This window comes from Rhinolophus ferrumequinum (genome assembly GCF_004115265.2).
Source record: "Rhinolophus ferrumequinum isolate MPI-CBG mRhiFer1 chromosome 3 unlocalized genomic scaffold, mRhiFer1_v1.p scaffold_36_arrow_ctg1_4, whole genome shotgun sequence".
In the NCBI taxonomy this organism is placed as follows: domain Eukaryota; kingdom Metazoa; phylum Chordata; class Mammalia; order Chiroptera; family Rhinolophidae; genus Rhinolophus; species Rhinolophus ferrumequinum.
The window spans coordinates 1,608,101-1,627,295 of record NW_022680354.1 but is presented as its reverse complement, the minus strand read 5'-3'; the positions used below and the strand labels follow the sequence as shown (position 1 = coordinate 1,627,295).

General features: G+C 54.8%; 1 protein-coding gene across 1 annotated transcript; it reads right to left on the bottom strand.

The window, feature by feature from the left end:
• Positions 1 to 3,650: 3,650 nt before the first annotated feature.
• On the bottom strand, positions 3,651 to 16,414 carry KIF25 (kinesin family member 25). Its single transcript, XM_033100407.1, has 9 exons — positions 15,984 to 16,414; positions 13,993 to 14,060; positions 12,696 to 12,770; positions 10,609 to 10,758; positions 8,990 to 9,166; positions 7,794 to 7,945; positions 6,218 to 6,418; positions 5,672 to 5,827; positions 3,651 to 5,060 (listed from the first exon to the last, which is right to left on the bottom strand). The coding sequence occupies exons 1-9, from the start codon at positions 16,014 to 16,016 to the stop codon at positions 4,921 to 4,923; spliced, it is 1,152 nt and encodes a 383-aa protein (XP_032956298.1). The 5' UTR covers positions 16,017 to 16,414; the 3' UTR covers positions 3,651 to 4,920.
• Positions 16,415 to 19,195: the final 2,781 nt, after the last annotated feature.

Sequence of the window (19,195 nt, the reverse complement as noted above, 5' to 3'; positions counted from 1 at the left end):
CTGAGGCTTTGCCCCGTGAACGACCCTGGTGTTCTAGTGCTGTGTGGACAAGGGACGTGGGGGGACCAGCCCGTGCCCTGTGGGGTGCATGTTCATCTGATTCGTGGCCAGACGCCCATCTCTATAGTCTGGAGTTGCCAGAGCAGAGCCACCATGGGGAGGGCCAAGCAGGGATGGCCAGGGCTCGAGGTGGCCTCCTGTGCCCAGTCTTTCCCTCATTAAACAGTTGTCACCAAGGCAGGTCATGAGCTGGCTCTGAGCAGGTGCCAGATGGCACAGAGCCCCGTGAGGGCCAGTCTATGGTGGTGGCGGGGGCTTCCTGGGCTGTCTGGCAGTTCCCAGTGCAGGAGGTGCCCACGTGCCTGGTGGGGCTGCCCCAGGCCCAGGGCCACCGAGGCCACCACGTCTGCAGCCGTGGAGGACGAGGGTGAGGGTTCGGCAGCCTGATCAGAGCCCTGTGGGATGGGCAGGGTGTGCACAGCTGTGTGGGGCCCGAACTCCTGCTTTCCCAGGATTTTTCAAAGCCATACTAAGACTGGTCCCCATAGTAAAAAAAAAAGAAAAAAATGGGGCCCTGATCTGAGGTCTGTGACTCTCTTTCCTTTAAAGACGCTTTTGGACACAAGAGCCCCACCCCTCGGGCTTTTGCTGTGGCGCAAGAAGGCAGCACTGGGCAGGGTGGGGCAGACATGAGCTGGCAGTGCCAGGACCTGCACCCCCACACGTGTGCACACGTGGACGTGAGCGGGCATGGTGAGTCCACACGGCACGGTGGAGGGAGCTGGCACCCGATGCCACTTGGAGTCCCTGGCAGGGGCTCTGAAGAGCCCCAGTGTCCCAGCTGCCTGCACAACCCCTTGCCCTGGCTGCGCCCGTCCCTCACTGCCACCAGAGGGCACTGGTGGCACGCGGTGGCTCCTCTGGGTGGCGCCTGCCGCCCGCCCTAAACCTGCCCGGGGCACCTGGATGTGCTGGGGGCAGCGGCTGCCCAAGGCTGTGTGGTGGGTGATGGCCTCACATGCAGGCTGCCCTTCACCGGAGGGCTGAGGGGTTGGGTCCCGAGAAACCCCTGGGGGTTCTGCTTCTGTCCTTCCTCTGAGCACACGTGGAAGATTGTGCCCAGTGTCTGCTAACCCCTGTGTAACCTCTGGTTCTTAGGTAAGTGGACGGACAGTTAGAGGCAAGGAGAACTTTGCCTGCTCTCTAACCCCTCCCTCAATGGCCTCCCTCCCTGTCCCCACCCACCCAGAGGAAGTGACAGCGCACAGCACAGGGGGAGACAGCTAGTGGGAGAGGGAGGGAGGGGGCTCCTTGGGAAAGTCAGAAAAACCGCCTTTTCCTTTTGTGTAGAGTAAGACCAAAAGTCTCCTAGGCAAAACCGGTATGTCCAGGAAAATGGGTCTGAGCTAGTAGGGAACGGATGGTTTGTGAGAAGGGAGGTGGGGGCTGCTCCAGGCTGCTCAATGGACTGACTCCCCGATACCCTGAGGTGTGCGTGGCTGGCTGTCAGTGAGGGGGGTGTGGCCCCCAGAGCTTTGGGGCCACGAGGCAAAGCCCCACACGGCTCCCTCCGGGTATCTCTGGGCGGGTGGCTCAGGAAAACGTAGGCTGAAAGTGACCACCAGCCCCACCCCAGCCTGTCCTGAGCCAGGTTTGGACAGAAGTCAGAGGTCAAGCTAGTGGGTCTAGATTCACAAGAACCCCCGAGGGCTTCTTGAGTGTGGAGTCCTGGGCCCACCACCAGGTCTTGCTGGGGCCTGGGAACCCGCCTCAGGGACCCTGGTGCAGGCTGGTGTCCTGCTGGGGTGTGGGTCTTAAGGGAACCTGGTGGCAGTTTTGTTTGGGGGGGCTGCTGGGGCAGCCCTGTGCGGGTGGACCATTGGCTCCCAGGATACTCCCAGCTTCATAGGGCCCAGGGGTCCAGAGTGAACATCTGCCCGTCCCCTCATTTTGTGAACTCATCTCCCTTGCCCTGTGGGCCCTGGGTCCCCCAGCCCAACCTCCCTCTGAGGAGACACAGACAGCCTGGGGACAGGGCGCCATGTCTCCCCATCAGCTGCCTCGCTCTGTGTGGGCCACCCCACAATGCTGCGCGGGCTTGGAGGGCGGGCAGATGGAGACCCAAGGGGCAGCCCTCCAGGACCCCAGGGGCACGTCTCACCTGGGGGGGGGTCTTAACAGTGCAGACCACTCCCCAGGTGAACCGGCCAGGGGTCTCCGCGGTGGCCTGGGCACTCGGAGGACACTTCTGTACACCCACGAGGCAGGGCAGAGTGACCCGAGACCCAGCAGGATTAAGCTTCGGGCCTCAGCGGTGTGCTGCGGGCTACGGGGTTTTGTAAAATTCGCAAAACGAAGCAGTTCTGAACCACACGTGATTAAGACACTGAATCTCAATGCGCCTTGGCTCCTCCCCCTCCTGGTCGTGGGCGGAGCGGGAGCCTGCGGGGAGGGGGTACACGGGGTGGGGGGGGCACGGGGTGGAGGTGGGGTTTGGTGGGAGGTGTCTACGAGGTGCAGACAAGGGCCAGCAGTGGCTTCCAGGAGGACCCCTGCAGCTCGTCCTGTCCTGTTGGGAAGGATGCGCCTGGGGCGTGGACGGAAAAGGCTGGCGACACGGGCGGCAGGACAGAGCAGGAGGCCTCGTCCTGCAGCGGCAGCCTCACGCCCAGACCGACCCTCACATCCCACGGAAGTAAAACTGCCTTTCAAGGACCAGTATGAGAAAAAGTCCAATGAGCAGCTGGGAGAGAGCGGATTGTGTCACCAGTTCCTGTGCGGACACCACCGGGGGTCACGGAGGTGTGACAGAGACAACTTACAAAGTGACCTCGTGGGATTTCGTAATTATCTCTGCTATTGGCCAGATTTTTAAAAGCCGTAATTTTTCTACTTTTCTCTGAGTATTTATCTTCCTACTTCAGAATTCACAGCGTCTGTATTTTCTTTCCTGCCAGAGGGTCCCCATCACCAACTAACGGCGCAGTTTCAGACCTCAACGTCCTGGCCCTGCCCTGCCCAGGCCCACATGGGACTCTGCTCCAGGACCTGTCACATTGCGGTCGCTTTTCAGGGAACGAGTCCTAGCACCCACCTGCTCGCTGCTCACATGGGGTGCCATGTGGCTGGGCACCCCCGTCGCTGGCTTGGGGCTCTTCTCACTCTGCCTTTGCCACCACCCCGGCCCATGGCCTCCAGCACCTTCTGCTCAGCTCCCCGCAGTGTCGGCCTTGGCCCGAGTCTCGCAGGGCCTGTCTGGGCCTTGAGTAGCGTCCCCTTCTCGTCACCAACAAGCAGATAAAGATATGGCAGCCAAGGGTTCGACCACAACAGAAACTGACGTTTTTTCCCTGTGACGACAGCACCTGTGGTGCTCAGCTGGACCTGCTGTTGGGAGGCCTCCAAAGAGGGCCTCACTGTCCTTGTGAGTCCCAAGAATGCGGTGACACGAGCCCCATGGGGTGCGCCCCCCCAGCACAGATGAGTGACATGCAGTGGATGTCCACCACCCGTAAGGCCACAGCCTCCCAGTGTCTGCTTCTGCCTCAGGGGACTTCAGGCTTCTCTGTCCCCCAGAAAGGGCGTCCAGCAGAGGAAGGAAACACATTAAGGGAGGAAAGCTGTCTCTCCTTCACTGGGGTTTCCGTGGACATGAGGGCATGAGGACCGCAGTCGTCCCAGGTGAGCAGCTCCACCTGGAGGGAGGAACAAGCCGGAAGGGCACAGTCCCCAAAGTGATGACAGGCACCTGGAGGACCCTCCCCTGGGAACCCTTGTATCAGACTTGCCCCAGGGATGGCAGGGCCTGGGTCCACTCACCGGCCTGTGTGCCCTCCACCCTATACCCACCATCGTTGCGTTTATATGGGGGGCAGGTATGGGGCAGACGTGGGCACGTCGATCCCCGTCCTGGTTCTGGGGTCTGCGAGGCTGGGGGCTTTGCCCAGGATGCACGCGGCAGCACAGGCTCCAATCACCCCCCCACCGCCCCCCGCCGAGGACTGCCCTCTGTCTCCACACACTCCCATCCCTCGGGATGACAGGTGACGTGCAGAGAGCCACTCGGACAGTCCCCCATGGTGGACGGCCCCTCTGCAGCCTGAGGGAGCCGGTGGGCATGTCTCAGAATGGTTAAAACCGAAGAAAACACGGCATTCGGCTAAAACTGAATGGCGAAGTAGGCACGTCTTCGCTAACACTCAGCCACAGGCCCCGGTCACGGGTGGACAGCTGCCACTCTGGAGGACGATGGGACACAGGCTGAGCCTGCCCTGGCCATCGATTCCAGTCAGTAACAACTGCTCGAAGAGTCCGGGACGTAAAGGCACACCGTGCTCCCTATCCAGGTTCCCTGAGCATGTTCTGTCCGTCTGCAGACCCTCAAGGCTGGAGCCCAGGGTCCCAGCATGCGTCACACATCCTGCCCAGCTCTGGGATGGCGGCTTGGACAGCGGACAACAGAAGATGCGTGACATGAGGAGGATTATTACAGACGTCTGCTGTCGGGGGCGTCTGCCTGTCCTGGCACCTCCCAGTGGCCTCACTGCGCAGACAACATGGGCTGAAGGGCTACGGAATATGTTGGGACACAGGGCCACCACCAGGGCCCGAGTCTGGTTCCAGAACCTGCTCAGAGCGGGGACTTTTGCAAAAGAGGGAGCTGGCAGAGCAGGCTCAGCTCAGGCCCTTCCCTCTGCCCCGGGGGTGCGCCGTGAGGACCCCGCCTGGCTGAGGGAGGCTGCCCGATAGCCTCTTCTTCCTGGGGTCCCTGCTTACGCTCTGGCTTCTGTCATTGTTTATGGCCGTTCCCTTGGAAACCATGAGGTTTACCAAGTCCAAAGGCAGTTTATTTTAAGGGTACAAATATTACATATAGATTAATGGAAGGAAACACATTAAGGGAGGAAAGCTGCCTCTCCTTCACTGGGGTTTCCGGGGGACTGGGCGGCCCCGCTCTGCCTGCCGGGCACGCGCCCCGAACCCTAGGCTCTGCAGCGTCTCAGCCACATGCTTCTGGCAGGGGGACACACACAGAATCACCAGCAACTTTGCGTCACCTCCTTTAAAAAAAGAAGTAACAGTATACAGTTGGAAAAATTCCAAGGAAGAAAAGGCATCTCTGGAATACGGTGGGGCCCAAGTGGTGCCACGTCAGAGCTGCATGGCCCAGGGCCCAGGTGCCCTCCCCCACCAGCCTGGGAGTTAGGAGATGTCCTGGGGCACCTGCTCAGGCCGGGCTTCCCCTATGCACGTGCTCCCTCCTGCAGGTCCCGGGGGAGGAGTGCCCAGGGCTTCTCCCCCAGGGGATTCGGCCTCTTACTTTGCTTTAAGGACCAACAGGGAGGGAAGGAAGGAGGAAGGCCTGAGAGGAGGGCACAGGCACCAGGTCCACCCCTCCACCCCCCCTGCAGCCCTGCTCCCGGAACCTTCTACCCTGCAGTAGCCTGGATGAGCTGAGGCTCAGCACAGGCCGCCCTGTATCCCATGTTTCTGTCCCCTCCCCGTGTGCTTGCCTGTGGAGGGAGCTAGTTGTGCACACACTGCTAGGGGTGTTGAGGACAGACAACTGACCCGAGAGCCAGGAGGTCCCCACAGGAGGTGTGGCCGGGAGGAGCTTGCGCCCCACTGGAGCAGGGTACAGCGGTTAGCTCTTCTAGGGGACACTACTTACCGAGCGCGCCCTGCAGCATGTGGGTGAGCTTGCTGTTCCTGTAGGGGATGTGGCCTCGGCGCTCTGACAGGGCCCCCAGGACGTCTGCAAGGGCGGCCAGGCTCCGGTTTATAAAGGAAGTTTCACGAAGGGCTGACCCTGTCACTCCAGACACACCTGGGACAGTCAGAGACCAGCCACACACAGTGAGGATTTGACCAAACTCTTGGGAGGCATCACGACATGACTCAGAAACGCAAAAGGGAGACTTCTCGGGAACAGTGGCTTTGAACCGCTCAGGAGGCACCAGCAGGGAGACCCCTCATCCCGTTACCATCCTCCTCTGACAAGCTACACGGCCACCAACAGGAGGCGCTCTTACTGGGCACCGACCACCTTCGTTTTTTGGACTGGCTCGTACAATTGCAGTGGTAAAACGGCAATCCATTAAGACATAATGGGTTTAAAATCATGTGCAGAGAGGGACCTGTGCTTAGGACCCGTGGTGGCCTGCCCGCAATCTGGCTGTCAGGACGCCACACCACAGCCCAGCCGTCTGTCACTCACCAACACACTCGCTGCCCGCCAGGTCCACCAGGTGCAGTGTGGCGCACACCTGCTCAGTGTGCCCGGCGGTGCATGCAGGCGGGGCCCCCGGGGACACACTCAGGGCTCTGTGGTGAGTGCTCCGCCGCCCCCCTGTCGCAGGCTGCTGGGGCGCGGGGCAGTCAGGCTCCGTGAGCAGTGATGGATCTGACCCTCGGTCTGCTGCAGGGAGAGTGACAACAGTTATTCCAGAAGCTTCCTTTAGCTTCCCTCTGTGCTGAAGCCTCCTGAATGTCGGGCCAAAGGGCCACACCACACACACACAGAGAGGGACCAGCTGCAGGACTTCCTCACACACGGACAGGGACGGGGCCGTGTCACAGTAACTGGATGCTCTGGGTAAAATATGAACCACCAGGAAGAAGAAAGCACATCCACTGTGGAAAGCTGAACTAACTGGTACCAAGGAAATCAAAGAAGCTTTCTTAGAAAGATTTGGTAATGACATTCATTAAAATCCCAGTCAGAAAAGTCTATTCAGCTTTATAGAAATAAATCCTACAACTACAATTCCGGTTGGGTAACCCTCCACAAAAATCCTGATCAAGTGTTCATTGTGATGTACGTGTTAGTTTTGTCGTGCGCTGTTTCTAAACAGACTGCTTAAAGACTATTTTTAAACCTAAATAGTGTATGCTTACTGCGGAAGACACAGAAAATACACCTACGTAAATTTTTTAAAAGAACATAAAAACCACACTGGTCCCCCGTGCCCATATGTGGGGCATGGCCGGTCAGGGCTCCGGGCAGGATGTGCCCACACGGTTCCCAGGCCTCCCTGCGGGCAAGGCCAGGCCTGGGGCTGAGGAGGCCGAGTTCTGGGCCGGGGGCCATTAGTAATGTCTGTGTCACCTTCACCTCTCCCCGCTTGCAGGGCCACTTTGGAGCCCTGGTGACAAATGGGTCAGGAGCATCCACCCCTCACTGGCCCGGACCTGAGAGAGACGCCCGTGGTGGGCTTGTGGGTGCACAGGAAGTTGGGCCCCAGACCCGCCCACCTGCGAGTGTGGGCTCTGGCAGGTGACCTGGCACGTGCAGACCCTGGGCCCTCGGTCCCGCCCAGCACGGGACAGATGGCGGGGCTGGTGTCCTGCAGCCCGTGCTCCTGCAGGCCCTGCAGGTGACCCTGTGTCACTGCCCTGGCTCTCCTGACTGCCCTCCCCACGTGTGCACTGCTGCTCTGTTAAACTGGCTTCATTTTACATAGTGGTTTGTAACCTCTTTCTAAACTGAAATCACAATTATACTTTCATTCATGATGAATACACCATATTCCTAGGTACAAAGGTGCCCTAGTTTTCTTCTGTGTTGTATCTTATATCACAAAGCATTGCCCTCCCTCCCACCCCCAGTGTCCCTTTCTTCTCAGTCTCTGAGCCCAGTGGCCTCCTGGGTTTGGGTTCCAGACCCTCCACAGATGTGGCTGCCGTTCCCACCCTCGGGTGCTGCATGAAGCCCCAGGTCCTACGGGGTGCTGAGTCCTCTTCTTACGTAATTTCTATTATGTGCAACTGACTGGGCACGAACGGCCACTTACCAGAGCTGTCACAGTAGGGGGCTGTGGTGAGAGTCACCGTTATTATCAGGTGAGATCGAGAAGAATGTGCGTGCACTGCCGTAGCTCGCGTAGCCCTGAGCTGCAGACCTGCACCGACAAGCGTCATGCATTCCTGGGCGCTGCAGACAGACCTGCAGATGGGACTGGTGTCAGCAGGAGCGGCCTGGTGTGCGGGCGGGGGAGGCCCTGCCTCCCAGCCAGCTTGTAACACTCGGCTAACGGCAACCTCTTCTGTGAACTAAGTGTTCCTGTTTCAAGACAGTGGAGAATCTTACACAAAACATAAAAAAGCACACTTTCCACTTTTACTGGCACACTGTCTTTCCAACTGCTTTTCCCTGAAATAACTGTTTGGGAACCAAGCCAGAGGTTCCCCCACCTTTTCAGCATCAAGCGTTCTTCTATTTATTATACATACAAGGACCCCAAGATTTCAAAGTATTTTGCCATCAAATCAAATATATGAAATGAAAGTTTATTTCCTCATTTGAATTAATGAGATATGACAGCCAATCAGAACTTTCAATCTGTAGGAGGTTTTTTGATCAAAAGCTGGAAGTCTGGTAATTTGTCACACATGTCCTGGTCAAAGTATGAGATCCTTCAGGCCTTTTCAGATGTTAAACACAGCTGGCCGACCCCCTCCTTAACTCTGAGACCCCAGGACTGGCTGCCCTGCCTGCACCCTCGTGGGTGAGGATGACGTCACAGTACCCGCCACCATGCTGCCAGACCAGGTGAGTCCCTCTGGGGGCAAACCTGACACACAAGTGGACCTGGGGACACAGCTTCAGGAGCATGTTTCTTTAACACGAGGAGCCTTGCTGCTTCACAAGATGACACACGCTTGCACCGTGTACCATTGGTGCAGAACCTGAGTTCTGCTGGCCTTGGGCAACAACCTTAACTTCTCCGAGCCCATTGGTCACCTGTAGTGTGGAGATGACACCTCACCTCTTAATGAAGATACTTTAAAGGATGAATTAATTTGTTTTGATTGTGATTTTAAAAGACAATCCTAAAGTAAATTGAAGGTTGTGCAGCACAGCTGAGCGCCACAATACACAATGAACCACTTCCTTGAGAAAAAGGCAGATCCCGCCTACGGGTCCTCGGGAAAGCCGTGGCTCCCTGAGGCTGACGCCCACAGGCGGGTGGGGCCGTGGAGCACTCACACGCAGGTCAGCGGCGACACCTCCTTCCTGCCCTCCTTGGTCGTCAACACCTCGCACTTGAGCCCAGGCAGCGCTGTGCAAGTATCCTCGGCCAGAAGGTCAAAAACGTCGTTGTTATAAACTTCCACGATGGAGACCTCAACCTTTGCCTTCCTTGACGGGTTTTCTGAAATAAGCCTGGGGAGGGGGGGACACAAGAGACTAAACTGTCAGGGAAACTTAGAAACCCCCGTGAACAAGTGGTGGCAGCATGACCTCGGACACGTAATGATCACTGAGCAAACGTGCGATCCGTGAGCACGGGCCGTGACTTCCTATCATCAGGGTCACACGGGGGGAGGGGGACCCCCTTGAATCTGCAGGGTAAACGACTGTCTTGGGAACCAAGTTGTGCCACCTGAGGGATATCTAGATCCACTAGCTGCGCCATCGGCGCCCTCAGAACCCCAAGCAGTGAAGACACCAGGTCGTCAGCACGTTTCCAGGGACATGTTTCTTCACTGTAAAACTTACCCGCTTTAGGGAAGCTCGCGTCTGAGCCCTTGACTCTGCCACCCGTGCGGCACCTCCGCTGAGCCCTGCCCACGACCTCCCTGACACCCACCCGGGCTCCTGAAAACAACCACATCTCTTATTTTGGTTCGTCTTTTGAAGTGCTATGTGCTGACTTTACAGAAGTTTAAAAATAAAAATACTGTGTACTTAGAGGAAAACCTCACAGCCCCAGGCCAAGGGGCGGTTGACCACAAGCTGGGCCCCTCCCGCCTCCCTCCTCCCTCCCTCCTCCTCCAGCCCCTCCATGTCCCTGCTTTGTCCCTGCTTCTGTCCCTTTCATTCCCTCCCCCACCAAGCAACGTGGCTGATGTGATTCTGACCAGTGTGCTTTTCTTGTCTATAAAGATGCCTGAGAACCAGGCTGGAAGCCCAGCGTGGTGGACGCTATTTGTATTTGAGAAAAGTGCGGCCTGGATGTGTCCACTGCTGAACTGAGGTTTCATCAGGGGCCACGGAGAGCTATGAACAAAGTAACGTCTTCTAATAAACAATTAAGAAAATTAAAAAGACTAAAATGGCAGGAAAAATAAATGAAATTCTCTGGTAAAAATAATGGTTGGCAGTGAGTTCAGATTTGCCTGATTCTTAGCGCTGGGGTTTGCTGGGAGCACCCCAAGGACAGTGACGGAAAGTGAAAAACCCAGCGAGCCATTTAGACAGCACCCCCCTCGACCCCCATGCTAGGAAAGGACACAGGCAAAGGGACCTCAGCACCTGACTGCACCCTCCATGTGACAGCCCGTGTCTTTGTGTCACAGGCCTGAACTAGAAATTTCCTATCTACACAACAATAAGGAAGTAATGTGAAAGATTTTCTTGCATTAAATTAAGAACGTGTTTGTTTCATGCGTTGGCTTATTTCTCCCACGCGCCTTGACTCACTTATTCTCTAGATTCTGCCAACCGTGCTGAAAACTCGTCTTCAGCCCTCATCCTGAACAAGCAAAGTATTTGAGACGCAAGACACACAGTTACAATGCAGGGTGACACTGCCCACCGCTCCCCCTCCCTGCACAGCTGTCATGTTTCTTTGCTCATCGTCACTGTTACTGCCACCAAGGTACCTGAAGAGTTCCTCAGTCGCTCTGGGGACAAGCCCCAAGTCGCTGTGACACTCCAGGGGCAGGACAGGCCCCTCTTCAGAGTGCGGGCCCAGCATGGTGTAACTCTTGCCGCTCCCCGTCTGTCCGTAGGCCATGATGCAAACGTTGTACCTAGAATTCCAGGCACACGTTAGTGCAGCCAAACACGCCCGGTCTGGCCATACCTGGGACTGAGAAAGACGTCCCTTGCATGAAAAGCTTCCCTGCATTTCACTGTGTCCCTCTGTGACACGTTCCTTCTAAACTAGGCTTTTGTGTGACTATGGCCATTTTTTGCTAACCCAGCCTGTTGCTGCTAGGTTACACATGGTGGAAGAAATCATATTCACAGCTGCACACGCACAGCTGCGTCTCATGGACACCGATTTCTCCTCGGTGTCTCGGCATTCCCCAGTGGCAGACGGCAGCTGGTTCTGGCCACCGCTCACAGCCCACACGCCAGCCAGACCCTCCTCGGCACCACTCCTTCCAAGCTCAATGCAGCGGTGGCTGCCGGGGTTACCGTAATGCCTACAAAAGGATCCGAAAATCTGCCCATTTTTTACTGATGTCCTAAAAATGTTTTCCCTGTTGCAGGTATGACTGCTAGCACTGTTCATAACAGTTACACTAAGGTCTCATCGTATCTTGCACTTTGTCATCCCAAGGGACCTGGGTTTTCATGTTGCCATCAGCCAGAATGGGCAATGTCTCTGTGACCGGCTGGCCTGGTCCCTGCAGCCCTACACGCCGGGTTTACTTCACGGCAGCTATTTCGTGAAACACAAGGACTATGGACAGACCCCTACATTTTCTTCCAGTTGTGTTATTAGCCCAAAATGTCCACTGGGAGACTGAAACATTTGAAGGAACATTCAAAATAAGTTTACGATACAAAAGTATATTCCTGGCCGTGGACGGGCAGGTGAGCCTGGCCCGCCATGCTGAAATGCTAAGTCCTGTTCCCCATCGGCGTCACCGGGGCAGGTGAGAAGCCCCCAGGCATGCACGTCTGCTGCACCTGCCCTGAGGAGGTGGACGCGAGTTTCAGTTTCTGAGTAGGGCGTAGCCCTCTGACCATGGCAAGTGCAGCGGCTCCTAAAACGACCTTTCAGACCCTGTAGGGATGTGGAGAAAACAGAAGCAGCTCAGGACTTCAAATGATGGCATCTGTTTCATATTTGTAACGGAAAGGGAACTCTGGCAAAAATCATTTTAACCACCACGCCTTTTTTTACTTCTGGAATCTGCTTACTTAAAAGATGCCAACTTTAAAAACAAAAACTGAAAAAACAGCCTCTTCTGCCATTTTCAGTGTAGAACTTTTTTGGATGGACATAAAAATCTGAAGGAAGAGTCGAAACAGACACCTTGTGGCATGGGCGGTAGGTAGTGTGCCTCAGAGACACGCAGTCGGTTGGTCCCCACTGGTGTGACCTGCCACCGCGCGGCCTTCGGGCACCCGTGCTGCCCTTGAGACACCAGAGAGCTCTGGCTAGAACACAAGGCTGTGATTGCCCTTTTCGTCTTGTTGAAGTTGGCGGCGCAGGAGACTTTCTGGGCAGGCCCAGCTCTATCCCTGCCAGCACTTCCGCGTGGGCCCTTCCTCCAAACTGGAGTCTCCAAAACACCCTGTGTGGGAAGTCTGGGTGTGGCACGTCACTGAGAAAGAAGCCCCTCTGTCCCTGTCTTTGACGCCAGCTGCAGTGTTTTCCACGGGTGGAAGGCTCACTCCCAAAGGGACCCACCTCTCAATCTAAGAGTAACACTCTTAACTGACTCTTAGAAAATTCCGGGATGTGAAAAATCCTGGAGAGAAGAAAAGCAGCCATCAGCGCAGCCTGAAGCCTGCATGGATGTAACACCGTTTGGACCCCGAGGTCCAGTAATTCCTGTCGTGTCCACCCTTCCGCCTCTCATGGACACAGGGAGCCAACACTGGCCCTGGGTTTGCACTACAGGCACATCACATGCTGAGACTCCAACGTTACATTCTCATTCCCAGCAAGAAAAAGACCCAATCGCTGTGCCTGGAACTGGGGTAATGGACTGGAAACAGATTAACTCACCCGTCTAAGAGAGATGTCAGCAGGGGGTGCACGTCTCCAAACACCTCTTTCTGGGGTTCAGCTGGCCCGTAAACCCTGAGAGGCACAGTGAAAGGATGCTTTAGTAAAAGGAAAACAGATCTATGTACCCAAACCCCAAAACCCGGGGAAATAGCGTCCCTCCAGAACTTCCTATACAAGCCCCCAACTCAGTCAACATTCACAGTTTTCATCAATGAAAGATGAATTTTATTACTTTTCAGCATAACAGACCTTCAGGAGGAGTGAGATTCATTTCCTGCTATAAAAATGTAAGAAGCAGGGATGAAGATAAACACTTGCAAAGCAGAAAGAAAAAGCAAGCAAACAAGAAAAAAAAGGGTACCACGTAATTCCCACGTAATTAAACTAGCCCAAGTGGGTCCAACAATAAGGCAAAACTCATAGCCCGGGCAATATGCAATATTTAATTTCATGTTCAGGCTCCTGAAAACACTGCTTCCCTCGGCCCCGGTCAGTGGAGCAGAACAGTAATGGCATGGCGGGGCTGGTGTGCCCGCTGTGCAAAGGGGGGGTCATGTGGCTCCGTGTCTACAAGCAGGAACCAGTAAAGCTAAGCAGGAAGTCGACTCCAAGAGATGCAACCTATTGCACACCCTGGAACACGAGCGGGTGCAGTGAAGGGCAGTCGGTGCCTGATGACCAAATGTGTCACACACACACCAGTGGTCACTTGTGTCACCATCACATGTGCTTTGATATTGAGTTTACTTCCCGGAAACACAGGTTTTTATTTAGCTGGAACCAAATTTCTCTCTTCTTTCATTTTCAAAATGTGTGACAGTGTCTGACTGACCCATGTCATCTCTAGAAGCAGGACCAGTTTTTAATGTCATGGTATGTTGTTCATTGTGCCTGACTATGAGGCCACATAGAACACGTGACATGGTGCTAAGCTTTTAAAAATGGTTCTTAACTCTTCATTCCCCACCCCCCCAAATCTCCAAACTACAAAAGCAGACTGAGCCGGGGGTGCCGTGCATCCCCCCGGGAATGCAGCCCAGCTCCACCAGAAGGCGGCCCTCGCCACCCGCAGCCTTTCGAGGAGAGAGACCTTGTCTCCACGTCATCTGGGAACATTTCCATATGTGTCTCCAGAGGGTGACGACTCTTTTAAAAACTGGAACAGCATCATGCCTTTGCTCCTTTGCAGTTAGTCGAAATGATGGGACAAACTGTACCCTTTATTAATCAAATCCTAACGCGCCCATTACATCTTTGTAACTTTGCTTTACATGTCATCTTAAAACACACTTACCTTTCAAAAGTAAATGTCTTATTGATGGAAGGGTGACCAGGCCGACTACATTTCACCAGGACGGTTTCCTGGCAGAAAAGAGTGAACAAAGTGCTAGGTGGCGGGGCTGTGTCCACAGCAGGGCACAGAGACTGGCAGAGCACAGCCCCGTCCTGTGAACCGCCCCAGAACACAGCTACGCGCAGACGTCCGCGGCTGCGTTTACCTGCCCGCACGGTGAGTAGCTGACACAGGGACCATGTGGCCTCAGACTTGGGGGAACTGCCTCTGGCCGTGGGGAGGGGCCTGCAAGACCATGACACAGGGACGCATGGAGCCCATGGAGCTCACTGTATGACTTAACGGTACCTGCTGCAACTAAAAGGTTTCTTTTCTAAACACATCGTTAAACTATTTTCCTCGGTGGCAGCCTGTGTGGAGAGAAGCAATTTTCAGCAAGAAATGCAGCATTAGCTTAGCCTCACTTAAGCAAAGAAAAAATAAGTCTTTTGACTTTTTTCCAACTATAAAACAAAATGCAAATGCATGAAAAAACAGGGGTACAGGAAGAATTAGTAAAATAACCAAGCCCAACAATTTCAGTGGTGAACAGCACACAGACATTTGTTTTCTCCATAGAGTTAGAGGGTGGTACGAGATGCCAGCTCATCTTCTCACATAGACACATTCATCTGTGGACATGAACACGTGTCTAACGAGCGGCCTGTTCAGGTTCGGGAGCCAAGAGCTTCTGTTCTAGAAGTGGTTGTTGTTCGTTACTTACTTACCACGAAAAGCTCGGGCCTGGGCTGCACGCTAAGGCCCCTGGTGTGAAATGCTGACGTCACTGGAGAGGGGCACCTGTGCTGCCCTCAGAATCAGAGGAGAAACGCTGTGCGTTTGGGTGGGCTGTGCTCTGCCAGCCTCTGAGCCATGCTGTGGATGCAGGTCCTTAAAGCCGCTGCCGTGGGCCTGGGCTGAGCCCCGACTGCCCCCGAAGCGTCTGCCCGTCCCCCCCACTGTGCCCGGGCTGCTGCTGTGGGGGGAAATGGCCCCCGACCAGCCCCCAGCTGGCCCACTGCCCTTCCTGTCAGCTGTTTACATCGATGCCTTAGAGATGTTTCCAAAATGCAAATTAGACAAGAAGGGAGTAGGTGACGTCACTGACACCAAAGAGAGCCAGTTAAGAAGCAGTGAGTGAGTGATGGCGAGTGTCCACGTTGCCGACAAGTCACTGAGTCCTCAATTCAAGCTGCTGACTGGGTTTGGTAGAGACTAAGAGGGCCTCTGCTTCCATGACGAAAAGTTGCCCTGGGACGGATGGGGGTGGAGACCAGGCCACGGTGCCTTTGGCAGTGAAGCAGAGGCCAGGTCCGTGAGAGGGTCCGCCAAGTCTGTCACACCTGTCACTGCCAAGCCACCCTCATCTCATCAACACGAAGGAAGACCTGTGTGTGCCTGGGCCTCCACACGGCTTCCAAGGGAGAAGTCCTATTCTCAGGGGAGACATTAATCAAGACTTCATTCTCCACTAGAATACCCGAGCACCTACTGTGTGCCAGAAACCGTTTCAGGAGACGTACATTCTGATATAGTAACAGTCATGTCATCATATAATAATAATAGGAACGTCCTCTGTGGCAGAAGGGCTCTAACTCCTTTCCACTCTCAAACTCTGAAGTAAGATGCAGGAACAAAAGCTCAGACACTCACCAGCACGCAGGGCACTGGCCTCGTCAAGGGCAGAACCCCAGGCTCCTGGCTGCCAGCCCTGGACGGAGTCTGACCACGGCCACGGTCCCCTGCTCCCTCCCTGCAGCCTATTTTCATTTTCCTGTTGCCTGGTTGTGGTGGCAGTCCTTTCATATGGCGCCAACATGTAATCCTAGCTCCCCGGGTGAATTGCACAGGAAAACACCCCCCCTCCAAAGTGTTTTACTGATGCCTTCAAATGCCTAAGCTTTAACCATAAAGAGAAACAAATGAAAAATACTAAGTTTACAAGGTCTCACCCAAAAGCTCCAGGGACACCACGGAAGGAACATGAAAAGCCATGAAAACAAGCCAGAATCCAGAAGCTCCCCAGGGTCCTTAGAATGTCATCCCACAGTATGATCGCTGCATTTTAAAGAACATCAGAAATGACGCCAAGGGCAAACTTGAACTTTTGCAAACACAGCTGGAATGTTCTTTCCTGCCCATCCTACCCCCTCCTCGTCCACACACAGCCCTGCTTCTCACAGGTGAGCCTCGTTCTCCTTGGGCTTTCAGAATCATTTCCTCTTTTCCAAGCCTTCGGGCTCTGGATCCCTTTCAGGACGGGAACGGCCCGGGTCAGAGCCGTTTCCTTGGACAGACAGCTGGACTCCAGGTTCTGCAGGGCGGGTGTCAGCCCACCGGCCTCGTGGAAATACAAGGCCCAAACGAGGGAACACGTGAGAGGTAGCTGGCTCTGGGTCAACAACCAGTGACATTATTTTCCTCACATTGAGCTGCTTTATCATCTAGTTTCTTTGTATCCAACCCCCTAGGATAGCTTTCCAGACACTTAGGGCATAAAATTCCTGGCCATCAACGCAGTCATCAAATTCTAGAGGCAAAAGTAAATTTCACAAAAAGTAAAGAGGACATATAGATGGCCAATAAACGTCTGAGAAGATGTTCAATGTCACTGATTACAGAGAAATGCAAATAAAAACCACAATAAGCTATGACCTCACACCTATCAGAATGGCTATCATTAATAAATCAACAAACAAGAGCTGGCGAGGATGTGGAGAAAAGGGAACCCTTGTGCACTGTTGGTGGGATTGCAGATTGGTGCAGCTGCTATGGAAAACAGTATGGAGGGTCCTCAAAAAATTAAAAATAGAACCACCTTATGACCCACAAATTCCAATTCTGAGCATTTATCCAAAGAAATCCAAAACAGTCATTTGAAAAGATATATACTTCCCTGTTTACTGCAGTGCTATTCACAATAGCCAAGGTATGGAAGCCCCCTAAGTGCCCACTGATAGACGACTGGATAAAGAAGAGGTGGCATGTTTATGCGATGGAGTATTACTCGGCCATAAAGAAGAAGGAAATTTGACCATTTGCAACAACACGGATGGACCTAGAGGGTACTGTGCTAAGTGAAATAAGTCAGACTGAGAAAGACAAATACCACATGATCTCACTTATACGTGGAATCTAAAGAACAGAATGAACAAACAAAGCAGAAACAGACCCGTGGATGTGAAGGACAAGCTGGGGGCCGCCAGAGGGAGGGCGGGGCCTGGTGAAGGGGTGCGGAGGAGGCCGGCCGAGTGGGGCCCTGCAGTGGCGGGCACAGCCCCCTGCTCCTGCCAACACTAGAGGGGGCGCTCAGCACACAAATCAGGTCAACACCACACCTCCTGCTCCTTGGTCCTTATATATACAAGTGCTTAAAAATAAACAAACAAAAACAAAAAATAAAAGTGGCCAAGAGTACAGTGCAGTGTTTAGGGTGGCACTCTTGGGCAATAAACTATAAAGAAAAGAAACAGGTGATTCCCACAAGGTGGGGACAGTTGCACCCTGTGCCAGGGACGGGGAAAGGGTGGCCTGGTGTGAGGCCACACAGCCTCCTAGCAGGAACGGGAGGCCCGGACGGTCTCCCGCGGTGGGCGCTCAGGAAGCACTTGCCTGCAAGCAGGTGTGACAACAGGCCAGTGCCGGACAACCAGAGTCCCAGTCCCTGAAGCCCGGTGGCCAGCGGCAGAGGCAGGGACCTCTGTGTGGGTATGCGTGGGAACACGGTCACACAGCAGTGACATGTGAGCCAGCATGTGCAAAGAGGCAGAGGAGGGCAGGATGACAGGCACGGGACAGGCAGGCCCAGCTGGCCGCGGTGGCCCGCCTGCTCACAGCCTCTGCCGTTTTCCCAGTCGCACATAATCTGCTGGTGTGGAGGGTTCCACGCGCATGCTGAAGTGTAGCCTCCTGAGAAACCCCGTGTCAGTCAGGCTCTGTGGCCAAGTATCTTGCCTGTGTAGTCTGAGCTCCGGGTGACCCTGAACCTGCAGCACGGTGGCCCCCACCTTTCTTCACCTAGCAAGTTCAAAGCCCTCCTTTCGTTTCAGAACTCACCCCTAATGGGACAGCCCTCCTTCATGCCCCGGTCCTTATCCCTCGGAAAACACTGTCCTTCTCCCACCCTTCTCCTTCCTGTCCCCCACGCTGGCACCCCCTTTCTTTCTGGCTGGTTCCACACCTCCCACCCCCACGCTCCTCCTCTGCTCCTCACCTCCCAATAGACCTCTGTTCGCTGTCGTCTAGTGTGGGCTGTGAGAAGAGCACAAGCACAGCCCCCGACACCAGCGCCAGACGATGGGTAACAAGCTCTTTGCGGTGACTGAGGACAGACACATGGAGTGGCTCCATAGTGACCGGGACACCCAGCCCCGAGCGCCGCACACGCTGTCCTCCTATGCGGGAATGATGAGCTTTGGTCGGAATTATCTTAACCCACTCAGCAGTGTCAGGTTGAGCCGTTTCACTGCTGGGGACAGAGGACCCTGTTCATGTTTCTTAAAAGCTGTATCTTAAAAGCAGCTGGAAGAATGTACTTAGTACTGTTTTGGTTACTGTCGGATATTACTATGTAGCCTTGCACTTCCAGCCATTCCCCCTCCCCAGGTCTGCAACGTGGTCGGACAGCGGACACCTGTGTGCCTGCATCATGGGACGTGGCCCTCAGAGGTAGAAGCTGGCAGACGACAGGCTGGCCGAGAGGCGCCGAGACACCAGCGGAAGCTGCTCACAGCTTCGGTGCCGACTGCGGCGTCCGGTTCTGCCTCCAGCCATCGCTCATACTGCCCACGGCCGCCCCTAAGCCTCCAGGACCACAGGTCTGTGGGCTCCGCGGTTCTCCAGTTTCTTTAGAACCAGCATGAAAGCTACCTGCGAATTCTGAGTTCCCGCACCAGGTACCGGGACCTTGGGCGAGTCTCATTTCTGCCGTCTGTAAAAGGCCCTGGTAGCACAGTCTGCTCCCAAAGGTACCTAACGGTTACACAATCTGCTGAGTCCACGGGTCTGAAATTTGGGTGAATTACTCACGAAACAGGGGCATATTTTACTGCAGAAAAGAACACACACCCCTAGAGGCGGAGGAGGGTCGTTTTCCAAAGCAAATGCATATGAAGCAGCCCACCCCACGTGTGTGCCAAGTATAGCACAGGACACGTGCCCAGAA

What these genes read in the sequence shown, in the direction of transcription:
- KIF25 (XM_033100407.1), bottom strand. Translation starts at nt 16,016, where the DNA reads ATGTTCCTTCCGTGGTGTCCCTGGAGCTTTTGG. An exon ending in GGTGTCCCTGGAGCTTTTGG is followed by an intron (nt 14,061 to 15,983) that starts GTGAGACCTTGT and finishes CTTTTCTGCCAG; the next exon opens with GAAACCGTCCTGGTGAAATG. An exon ending in GCGACTGAGGAACTCTTCAG is followed by an intron (nt 9,167 to 10,608) that starts GTACCTTGGTGG and finishes CCCCCTCCCCAG; the next exon opens with GCTTATTTCAGAAAACCCGT.